General features: G+C 37.9%; 1 protein-coding gene across 1 annotated transcript in view; it reads right to left on the reverse strand.

Annotated features, from left to right (window-relative positions):
* Positions 1 to 12,254, reverse strand: part of TAF4B (TATA-box binding protein associated factor 4b) — an 89,325-nt gene that overhangs the window by 29,390 nt on the left and 47,681 nt on the right. The window contains exons 12-13 of the mRNA XM_061130736.1: positions 8,228 to 8,353; positions 3,365 to 3,421 (exon numbers count right to left, since the gene is read on the reverse strand). Of these exons, the coding sequence (XP_060986719.1) occupies positions 3,365 to 3,421; positions 8,228 to 8,353 (183 nt within the window). The remainder of the gene's footprint in view (positions 1 to 3,364; positions 3,422 to 8,227; positions 8,354 to 12,254) is intronic.

The raw sequence follows: 12,254 nt of genomic DNA on the forward strand, positions 1-12,254 counted from the left end.
CCTCCAATAAAACTAAATTTAAAGAAAGTCTGATATCCACAGACATTTTAGCCAGACAACAAGGTTTTCAAATAGACAGATAACCTGTCAGGTCAATAAGAATAGAATGTAGCAGGAGCTACTTCACTGGATTGAGATTAAGCTGAAGGCAAACCCAAAGGCAGCCTACTTTATGTATGTATGTATTTATTTGGCTGCACTGGATCTTAGTTGGGGCATATGAGATCTAGTTTCCCCAACCAAGGATCGATCCCAGGCCCCTGGCAATGGGAGCGCAGAGCCTTAGCTACTGGACCACCAGAGAAGTACCCAGTTTACTTTTTTTTAATGTGCTGAATGAGAATGACAACATTGGAAGAAATCAACAGGAAGGATGAAGAGAAATTAGACACCTTTACAAAAACCTGCTCAACTGAACAGTTTGTCAAGAGGGAATGCATAGATTCTAAACCTGTATTAGAGACAAGAAAACCAAGGGGAGAAATGACCAAGACCAAAACTCTAGCCCTTAACAGCTAGAGGCAATCATGAAGTATAAGCCTATGTGCAAAGGGGACTCAAGCTGTGATTTAATATTTATATGACAGACATCATTGCTGAAACATTTCTCAGGATCAATAAAGCCTACAGCTTCCTTAAATAGTTCTTTGGAGTTCTGTATTTGTGAGATGCAGTCATTAATCTATTTCCTGTGCCCACCTTGGTAGGTAGGTAATTACCTGGAAAAGGAGAGCAAAGCAGTTTTAACTGAGACACTGGAAGGCATCTGTGCTAATTTTCGGGACTGGACAGTGAAAACTCCCTCAACAGCCAAATACCGAAACAGGACAAACCAAAGCTTTATAGTTTACACCAGTGTGATAGCAGTTAGCATATCCCAAATGATAACCTTACAAATTACCATACAACAATTCAACTCTATAAGACAGGGTCAATGATTATTGCACCCAAACAAAATATGGTGTTTTGCTGTATTTAAAATGGATAAACAACAAGGACCTACTGAAGAGCACACGGAACTCTGTTATCTGGCAGCCTGGATGCAAGGGGAGCTGGGGGAAAATGGGTACATGTATAGCTGAGTCCCTTTGCTGTCCACTGAAACTACCACAACATTGTTAACTGGCTATATCACCAATACAAAACAAAAAGTTTTTTCTTAAAAAAATATGGCATATTTGATTCTAAACTAGAGGCCCTAAGAATATTAGTTATGAAGAGCTCTAGGGGGCAAAGGGATGACAAAAATGACAATATTTTACTTTTATCAAGCATTTGCAACGAATACAGGGTGGCCCTGTTCTTGGAACTGGGCCAATGTCTTTGATTCTTTTTTTAATCAAAGAGGATTTAGAATAGGAAGCAACCAGAAAACTTTCCAAATATTTTGGAAAGAAAATATATGGTCTTTTAAATCTTGCTAGGAGAAAGAAATAAATGGAGCTGTGAAAAGATTGGGGAGGAAAAAGAACAGGTTTGCCACCACCTGCTCTCAGGGAGAAGTGTTTTCCCTTCACATTTGCTCTTAGACTTTTCTTTGAAAAATCCTATCCAACTATTCATCCCTCAGGGAATTTAAAACACACACACACACACACACACACACACAAGAAAAACCAACCAACCAACCAAAACCACTCCTTATAAACCTGAAGGAAAATTTAATCTAATCATCCAGATGTTTGAAAGTTTATGAAGGAAGAACAGACAGGAAAGGCCTTTAATGATAAAAAGGTAAGATTTCTGATATATATTTTCCAAAAGTGGCTGGAATTCGAAGCAAGATAAGCATCTAATCAGTCCTTAATGAAAACAAACAGGACCACTCATGATTCAGAGCAGCCACAGAGTGCGCATCCCCACACAATCTACCATCAAGCCAGGCTTGCTAAAAGGGTATAGGTATAGTTCTTGTGGTTCCTTTTTTCAGGTGACGTTTTTAGGTTAAGTTTTCCACTGGAAAGAAATGAGTACCAGAAATCTTTTTGTTGCTGAAATAAAATGATTCTGGTTTCAAATCATTTTTAATGTTCTCCTTTCATAGTTCTCTTCACCCCAATCCAGAAACTCCTCCATCCAGAGTTCATGTTTTCTTCCTTTTCTGTTTTAGTGAAAACACACTACATTGATTGTAAGGATCTTACTAGATTTCCATTTGTTTTGCCTCAGCTCCTACATTAATCCAAACAATAAGGGCCCTTAAAACATTCATAAATAACCTGCTGCTGCTGGCACTTAGGAGCCGAGTGCAGCAATGTTAAGCAACAACAAATTTCATAGTTCAAGAGGCACAGTTAAGGAAAAAGGTTGCTCAGGAAATCACTCTTATTTAGCACAAAGATCCTTAAAAATTGCATGAAATCAGTCAAGTAACTATAGAAACCAATTTCTTCAGCTCCATATCACACGTCTCACACCTCAATTGTCTTTATTATCGTCTGCTGTCAGATCCTTAATCAGAAATGTGAACAGGCTTGATGATTTATTCAGCAGGGAAAAGAATCTGTAGGTCAAGTGAAAAATTTCACACACACACACACACACACACACCCCCATCCACACACACCCCATCTTCAACCTTAGGTACTTTCATTTCCTTCTGTTCTCAGCAGCTCTGGGGGCAACTCCAGTGAGATCCAATATTAAGGCTCAATTAAAATAAGCTCCAATTAGTGGAGCTTTTTTCTCTGGGGCTAGAAAAGTCAGGAAATGGATATTGGGAAATGTAAAAAGTCAGCTACTGAGAGGAGGCTGCAGACATAAATGAACTTATTTGTTGATTTCTACAGTTGCTATGCAGAGGCCTCTGGGAGTAAAAGCTTAACCAGTCTAAGCTATAAACTAAAACCCCTGCAGCTAAACATGAACTGTGTGAAACAAGGGCTCCATTCCAGAACAGAAAACTGCTGGGCCCAGAAAATTAAAAGCCAGAGGCGTTTTCCATTTAAAACTAAATCCCAGTACCACCTCCCAGCCAAAGAATTATAAGCAGTATCAGATTTACAAAACGAACAATTACCCTGGAAAAATGTAGCCTATTGTACAGTCCCAGATGCTAAATCTCAGAAGTTTCTTTTTTTCTTTTTTTTTAAAATCCCACATTATATTCCTCCAAGTGGGCTGCTGGAGTTTACAAAGAGCCATTTCTAGACAGGCCTAAGCCTTGAAAATAAATTTTAAAAAGAGAGCACATAACTCATTGACCTCATTTGAAGCACTGCCCTTGCCTTCAGCAGTTCCTGTCCTTCCCCAAGGCTTCGGCAAATGGTATGCAACAGCAAAATAAACCCTGACCTAATTGCCAGGAGAGAGCTGCCAACCTTTCCTCCAACACAAAGACAGCATGGTAACTTGAAAGTCCTACCTCTTTGGCTTTCTGCTTTAATCTCAGCTGTTCTGGATCTTCTTTATTGGAACGACTCTATCAAAGGAAAAGAAAATTTTAATAGAAATTACTAGCAGCTAAACACCATAGTTGCCGTTAAATATTTAATAAATGACAATTTTCTCTTGTGATTGAAAACCTTAGCTCTGGGGGAAAATGCCTCAATCCAGTCCCGTGCTCCCCCTACCTCCTCCCACCTCATCATCTGGGCTGGCTGCTGCAGTTCTAGCCTGGAGGAAGTTTATACAGAAAATGATGCTAACAATGTCAGTCAGGTCCAGTTGAGGCATGACGTTGTTCTTGTTGGAACACTAAAAACTGAAAAATGTATGGTACAGAGGAAGGAAAGCAAAGGAGGATAACTGTTGGCTTAAATGAATGAAAACAATCAACACTGGCTGATCCTCAGGTGAAGCCGTTTTGGTAAAACACATGGTATTTCAAAGACTATTAAAACCAAGAAACTGATGAACTTTGAACTGAATTTCTCTCTCTTCAAATGTGTAATTTTTAAGAATTAAGGAAGAAATACATCCCAGTGTTTTCACTAGAGTATGTCATCTTCTTTGGATTCTCTATAGCACTTAGTTGAATGCTGTGCCCAAGTAAAAGTTCAAAAACTGTTTATTAAATGTTTCTTTCCATGCTAATTCAGTTCAACATTCCAAAAATGAATAATCCTAGAAGACTGCTATAAGAAGAAAGCTACCTTCTACATGTAATGCTATGATGCATCAAGAGGTAAGGAAGGAATTTTATTTTTGACACCATGGACATTTGTCTGCTGAAAAAGATGCTGTGGACAGGTATATCCTTTTTCTCATTCTAACAAAATTACCTAATTCCTTATAAATCTGAATATTTATTCTATAAAATGAAACATTAGCTAACTAAAGATAGGCTAACAAAATAAAAGCTAAAGGTATTTTCCTAATTTAATAGAATTTTGTTAAAGGAAAGCACTAGAAACTGTTTAGATTTGAGTGCCTTCCAATTTTAAACACCTTAATACTTACATAAGATTCTGTTTAAAGTAATTTTTTCCTTCATTTTTGTGTCCAATCTAATAGAACAACTTCACTCCAACTGAAACTAAGAAAACTCCTTTATTATTATATCTATGTTAGGAGAGAATGAGTATGTGTATGTATGTATTCACACAAGAACATGTGTGTATATGTGTGTGCATGTACATGTTTGTGCATATAATGCTTTGCCTCAGTATAAAACGGGCACATTTTGTTATCAAGTCTTTGTCAGTCAACCAACATTTGCTGACTACCCATAGTTTATATCCTACTTGACTTGTCACTGTTCTAGGCCTTGGAGATACAGAAATGAGATGACAAGACAAAGTCCCTGCCTAAGAAGATAAAAATAATAAAATTTACAGAAATTAAACACAGCTGTGAAATATAATACATTTATGATGGGGAAAAAGAAAAAAATGACTGAGAATGGTAAGTACTATAAAGAAAATAGGACCATGTGATAGAAGGAGGGGAGTACTTCTATAGCTAGAATGGGACAGAATCCATCGCTAAGGAGCAAAAACTGAGTAGAGATCTGAATGACAAGCAGGAGGCAGCCACACAAATATCTGAGGGAAGAACACCCCAAGCAGAAGGCAGAAGTCACTGCAGAAGCCAAAAAATGGGAATCTGCTTGGCACACTTGAGGAAAAAAGGAGGCTGCTGTGGCTGGATACCAGGTGTCGCCTTACAGGCCACAGTAAGGAGTTGGGGTTTGATTCTTGTTTTAAGAAAAAGCCACTGGAGGATTTGAAGCACAGGTGTGAGATGCCTCCGACAAGACACTTCTGAAAGGCCCCTGGAGGCCGTATACAGGGTGCACTGAAGGGACCCAAGACTGGAGGCACAGGAACACAGAGCAATCAGGAGACTGTTCTAAGACAACTGTTGTGAATACAAGACTGGGACAGAGATGAGGATGACCTGAACCGGCATCAGAGCAGAGAAGGTGACAATAAATAATTAGATTGAAACATATGTTAGGGGCAGAGCCAACCAGATTTACAGAAGGACTGGACACAGGGTGTGAAGTAAACAGAGGAGTCAGGGATGACGCCTAGGACTGTGGTCTAAGTAACTGGAAGGATGATTGTTCCAATTTTCCGAGAAGATCAAGACCGCACTAGATCTGGGGAAGGGAACTCAGCGTTCAGTTTTGGATGCCTCATCAGTAGTCTAGGATACAAACTTGGAGTGCAATGAAAGGTCACTGTGACTGGAGCTGAATGAGCAAAGAAGGGAACAGCATGAAGCAAGGTCAGACAGGGAGGTGGGTGCCTTTTAAAATTTGGTAAGAAGTTTGGATTTTAATTTAAGTGCAAGAGGAAGCCACTGAAGGAATTTTATGCAACAGAGACACACACATGATTTGTTATGAAAACATTATCCTGACAACAGCATGAAAGATGGATTGTAGAAAGAAAAGGGTGTTAGTTAGAAGATATTATAAATGTTCAAGGGCTAGATGACTTAGACTAGAGTGGTGACAACAGTGATGAAGAGAGGGTGATGGATACTTTGGGAATTGAATAGGAAATGACTGGATGCAGGACAAGAAGAGAGGAAAGGAGTTAACGATGATGTCCTAGATTCTGTGGCTTGAACATCTGGATGAGTAACAATGTCATTTACTGAGTAAGAAAATCTGCAAGACCACAAGGTGAAAAGAAGGGAAAGTGAGAGCAAGTATAATATACTACATCCAATAAGAACTAAACAAGTATTTAATAGTTTATAACCTTGTTTACAGCATAGTAATTGGAAATAAAATCCCAATAAACCACCTCGTTACAGTGGCTGCATGCTTGCTTATAATACTCACGGGCTCAGGAAAGAGCATCTGCCTGTCCTAGCTGCCTTTCCCAGTGTAAGAGGGGTCAAAATGGGGACTGAGACTGTGGGCAGTGAGGAGCTGCTCAGTCACATGGCTTTGGTGCACCCTGACACATGAAAGTGTAGACCAGAGGCCAAGAAAGAAGGGAGACGAAGGGCTGAGGAGGCTCGCCAAGGCAAGGGCCAGCAGGCATGGTGGCCAATTACATGGGCCATGAAATGAGGGCAGGGATAACAGTGGTGGCAGACAGAAGAGTCAGTCAACATGGCTGCTTGGAAGATTAATTACATTGATCAAATAAGTAAATAGCGAATATAAGTAAATAGATCAAGGATAATGAGAGCCAAGTTTCTGACTACAGAGTAAATACTTATAAACATGGAAAGGTTAAGGCTAGGAAGAATCCTAAGATATGAAATAAAGTCAAAGGTATTCATATAAAAATTATAGTTTTAGAATATAAATTTATGGTTTTATACACACACAGAAAAATATTTATTGATCTATGTGTGTTTACACACATATGTGTACATATATACATACACCATACTTAGACTTCCTACCTTTGTCTATTTGACAGGATCTAATGTAATAATACCCTCTGAGCAAGGAGCACATGGGAGGCTCTAATCTTGTTTCTGGGTATCATCCTCAACTAAAAAAATATAGGGTTCCTGGGAGAAATGACTGATTCTATGGCTGGGGAGGATGAATGAAAGCTGGGCCTGGAGTATCTTGTGCCTGAAAGTAAGGGCATGTTCAGTGAATGATTTTAATAAGACAAAAGGACAGAGGTGCCAGCTGGAAGGGTCTCCCACTCAAGAGATCTGAGCATCAGAATAGATCATGACAGTAATAGGTTACAACCTGTTGAATCAAACAGAAATCTGAGAGGCCATACTGATAAAAATGAGTGAATGAATCAGAGAAAGAAAGGCTCTTCCACGGAAGACAGTACTAACAAATGTGGAAGAGGTGACAAGAATAAAGAATTACCATTTGGCAGCCATCGTAGATGTAGCTAATTCACAGATATCATCTATAGATGCTAAAGTTGCTAAGTAGAGTTTGATAAGGTATGGGATTATTGGTATAATCCTACAATACCTTTCTACAAAAAACTAATTGATTATAAACGGGAAAAGGGCAAGTTTAAAATAGAACTGATTAAGTTTGCCTTTTGAAAGAATCAGTTGAGAAGAATGCAGCATCATTTCTATGTATGTATAACCACCAAGAATGCATGCCCTAAATGAAATCGTGAGGAAACACAAGATGAACTGTGGTCCAGAGTCACCTGCAGAAGAAAAGGCCTGTACTCTCGAAACCTGTCAAAGATATGAAAGGGAAAGAGTGAGGAGATCTGAAAGGAGTCTGAAAAGAGATGACAACTGAACAGACACATACACCTAAACGTGAAAACGGGCCTTGAAGGAAAAAGATCTGAGGCAGCCGGTGAAACCTGGCTGGGGTCTAAGGATTTAGAGGGTTGTGTCATATGAGTCACATCCTGACTTGGAAGGTTACACAGGAGAATGTCCCTGATATTCCAAACACATGCTAGAATGTTCAGAAATGATGATGAGATGTCATGTCTAAAGCTTGCTTTCAAAGGTTCAGAGAAAGACTAGAGAAAACAGTACAAGAAACCTCTGAATTGAAAGAGAAAAAGAACAGAAGAAAAGAATAATTATGATGGGAGTGTGTACCTGTTTCCAGAAACGGTGGAGATGGAGCAAGTACACTAAAATCTTAAAAATGGGAACCTCAACTGAAAAGGAGATATGTTGTTCTGGCAGCTTTTCTGTAAGTATGGGATGATTTCAAAATAAATAAACTTTTAAAAACTATTCCATTTTAAGAAATCCTTCAGAGACACCTAATGGCCTAACAAAACCAAGATAGTCAACCAATGATAAAGCTGATTCTGACCTCCTTGACAGGCCATGTTCACTCATAAATCACACAGGATCTTACCTTGGCTGCTTTAAGTAACATTTCTCTTTCTTCTAAATCCTTTCTCTGCTTCTCCAGTTGATCTAGCTTTTCAAGAAATTTGAGCTGTGATCTGGTGTCATTAGACAGGATGTAATTTTCACTTGCCTGGGGAAAAAAAAAGTCTTCTGATGATCCAAGGCAACACATTCTACATTAGGTCTTGTTATAAATCAACTAAAGACAGTTACACCAAGATACATAGGGAGGTAAATTTTCAGGAGGTAATATTTTATTTCTGCTAAACAAACAACAAAGCAAGTATGTTAATCATTCTTAAAATCTGAGAGGCAATTTAAAAAGAAGTTTGAAAGTCTCTCAGTCATGTCCAACTGTTTGCAATCCCATGGACTGTAGCCCACCAGGCTCCTCTGTCTATGGAATTCTTCAGGCAAGAATACTGGGGTGGGTTGCCATTCCCTCCGGCAGTGGATCTTCCTGACCCAGGGATGGAATCTGGGTCTCCTGAACTGCAGGCAAATTCTTTACTGTCAGAACCACTAGGGAAGCCCTCATTCTTAAAATCCAAGAGGCGATTAAGCAAAAATTTCAAAGAGATTTCCTAGTAAGCTTCTTCCAGAGGGGAGGAAAAAGGAATTAAGCCCAGCAGATCCTGATAATAGGAATAGAAAGCAAAACAGTGTACTGTTTACCTATCATCTAAATCTTTTTAGTTAAACTACTGTCAATCTCATCAGACCTTAATGACTAATTAAATCTTAGGCCCATAAAAGATAAAAAAATAAATAATCACCTCTCTGAAAAATATACCAAAGATGAAAGTTATCACCTTTGCTTCTATTGCTGAATTGGTCTAACTTTTACAAGCAAATGCAACTTCTATCAAAAGACAACGTAAGATCAAATGGCAAACTTAAAATCCTAAACCCTGTTGTGAGGATTTCCTTAAGCTATGGACTTGGGCAGAAACTTGCATAAATCAGAGTCATAACAAGAAGTGTAATTATTCATCTTCAATGTTCCATAAAAGGATAAAATTTACAGTTTCATTTATTCTAATATGCTAAACTCTAAAACAGTGCTTTACAACCTAAATACTTTATTATTTTCTTCATCTGACATGATCACCCATCTCTCTTAACATTAATATATATATGCTTGTGGGGGTGGGGGGTGACTTCCTGCCATCTACTCATTTCAGTAATTCAGACATCTAAACTATAGGAGGGAGACTATAAAAGGAAAACTGAATGTTTTTAAACATTTAGTCCAACAGTCAGTGCCTGGCTTGGAAATCTGGTTACAGTACCATTCCCATCTTTGTTTTATCCTATGCTCATGGCTGATTCAATTAACTGGGACTGAGAGATTTCATATGCCCAAGATTCTTTTTAAATTAAATTTTTATTATTGGTATTTAACCAGATCAAAGGAGTATTACATAGTATAACGAACAAGGATGTATTAGTGCTACTTATTTTACTTTGTGTTTAATACAAAAAAGAATTCTCAAATGTTTTTTAAAGTTAAATAATACAAGATAGAATATGGAATACATTATGGGCCAACCATACAGGCATAAACAAAATAACCAGTGGCTTCTTAAATACTTCATTTTTACCATTTTTGTGTTCATACACTCTGGAGATAGTTTACTGAGAGGATTTAATTTAAAAGGACAACAAATGCTAAATTAAAAAGGGGCACAGAGTTTCTAAATTTGAACCCAATCTCATTTCCATGCTAAGATTCCTTCTCTTTCTCTCTTCCAGCTCAGTGCAACCACCTCTTGCTTAATGCATCCTTCCTTTACTCTTCCAGATCCTAAACAAATGAGTGTCTTCCCTATTTCTACTGAGTCTCTAACTGTATTTAAATAACAGTAACCCCAATCTTATCATGATCCCTTCTGTCTATCCAGCTGGTCTAACTGAAGTCTTCTTGGACCACAGAGGAGGGTGGTTTAGTAATGAAAATACAAGGACTCAGACCAAATGACAACATCATCAAGTGAATCCCATCTAAAGAAAGCACTACAGTCCCTTTCAACTGGAAAACACTGAAGCTTTTCCACAGCCACTGGCACTAGAAGACTCTAATATATCTTCAGTGGGAAAAAACCTGGCAGCAAGATCAGAAGCTTTGCATCACATGTGTTTACTTTCCACTTCTTTATTTAAATCTCAATTTATGGACTATGATTAATTAGAGAATTATATCTAACCAGGTGAAAGATTATCAAAAGTAGATGGATTTCAAATCGAAAGAGATGGTGGGATTTTGCTTTTAATAAAAGTAGCTCATTGTTATGAAATTCATGGAGTAAATTTTCCCACTGTACAGATAAAAACAAATCCTATCAGGATGAACTGAAATATACGGACAAGGCTCAATCTGTGACACAAAGATTATCATAATCAGAGTCTACAAAATAAGTATAATTTTGAATTAGAATCAAAAATAATTAAATGATTATCATTTCTATTTAAAGAAGTATGATCATGTAGCTGCCTTTTTATATGCATGAACTCACACAGTGGCATTAGCTATATTAAAGAGTAAGAGTGGGGAAAGGCAGAGGGGGGAAAAATAAATCAGGACAGACAATGTCAAGGGAGGAAGTTAAGGAGGTATTGAAAGTGAAAGTGAAGTCGCTCAGTCGAGTCCGACTCTTTGGGACCCCATGGACTGTAGCCTACCAGGCTCCCCTGTCCATGGGATTTTCCAGGCAATAGTACTGGAGTGGATTGCCATTTCCTTCTCCAGGGGTCTTCCCAACCCAGGGATCAAACCCAGGTCACCCGCATTGTAGACAGACGCTTTACCATCTGAGCCACCAGGGAAGTCTTACTGAGTTTCTAAGTGGAGTAGATGCTATCCATTTTGCCTGGGGCAACTAAATCCTTGGAATATGTGCTGCTGATGTACATTACAAGAACTACTCCATCTGAAGGTTATACATAATAAAGCTTTGGATGGTATTTGGGATAGTAAACATTACACTGGAAAGTGTAATGGAAAGCATTCCATTACAATCAATCATTGGAAAAATTTTATCCCATACTAAATGTACATACTACATTTTGTACAGAAACTGTCTACTGTAAATGAAAGTACACATGTATCTCTGAAACAACAGGGTGAGGAAAAGGGGAGAATTCAGAAAGAGACAGTTTTACAAGAGTAGATGAAGTCTTTAATACCTTACTTTCAATACTGGATTGAATAGCTAGACAGAATATCAATATGAAAACAGAGGACTAACACTATAAACCAACTAGATCTAACAGACATACTGAACACTCCTCCCCAACAACAGCAGAATACACATTCTTCTCACGTGCGCATGGAATAGCCTCTAAGAAAGACGATATGTTAGGCCACAAGACGAGCCTCACTACATATAAAATGACTGAATTGTGCTAAGAATATTCTCTGACAACAATGAAGCTAGAAATCAACAGAAGGAACACTGGAAATTTCACAAATATGTGGAAATTAAACAACATACTTTTAAATAACCAATAGATAAAAGAAATCTCAAGGGAAATTAGAAAATAACTAAGAGATAAATGAAAACAAAAACACAATGTACCAAAACTTATTGAATGCAGCAAAAGCAGTGTTTAGAGGGAATTTTATAGCAATAAAGAAATGCCTCATTAAAAGAAGAGATTGTAAATAAGTAACCAACCTTATACCTTCAGGAAACAAAGTGAGAAAAGAAAGTAGGATCATTATCATGGACCTTACAAAAATAAAAAGGATTACCAGAGAATATTATGAACAACTGTATGCCAATAAATTAAATAACCCAAAAGAAATGGACAAATTCCAGAAGTACACAGAAATAAATACTGACATTAGGGGTCTTTTTTCTGCAGTTTTTTCTGATGATATTTACGTCAGTCTAGCAAATTCTCAAGTGAGCACCTCAAATACACAAGTGAGCACCTCAGCAACTATAAACAGTTCTCCCAAAATTCTAAATGAAGCAGAAAGGGGAGAAAATAGAATGATTTCCTCCAGGAAATTTTCCATAAGCATA

The sequence above is a fragment of the Dama dama genome, chromosome 27, assembly GCF_033118175.1.
Source record: "Dama dama isolate Ldn47 chromosome 27, ASM3311817v1, whole genome shotgun sequence".
In the NCBI taxonomy this organism is placed as follows: domain Eukaryota; kingdom Metazoa; phylum Chordata; class Mammalia; order Artiodactyla; family Cervidae; genus Dama; species Dama dama.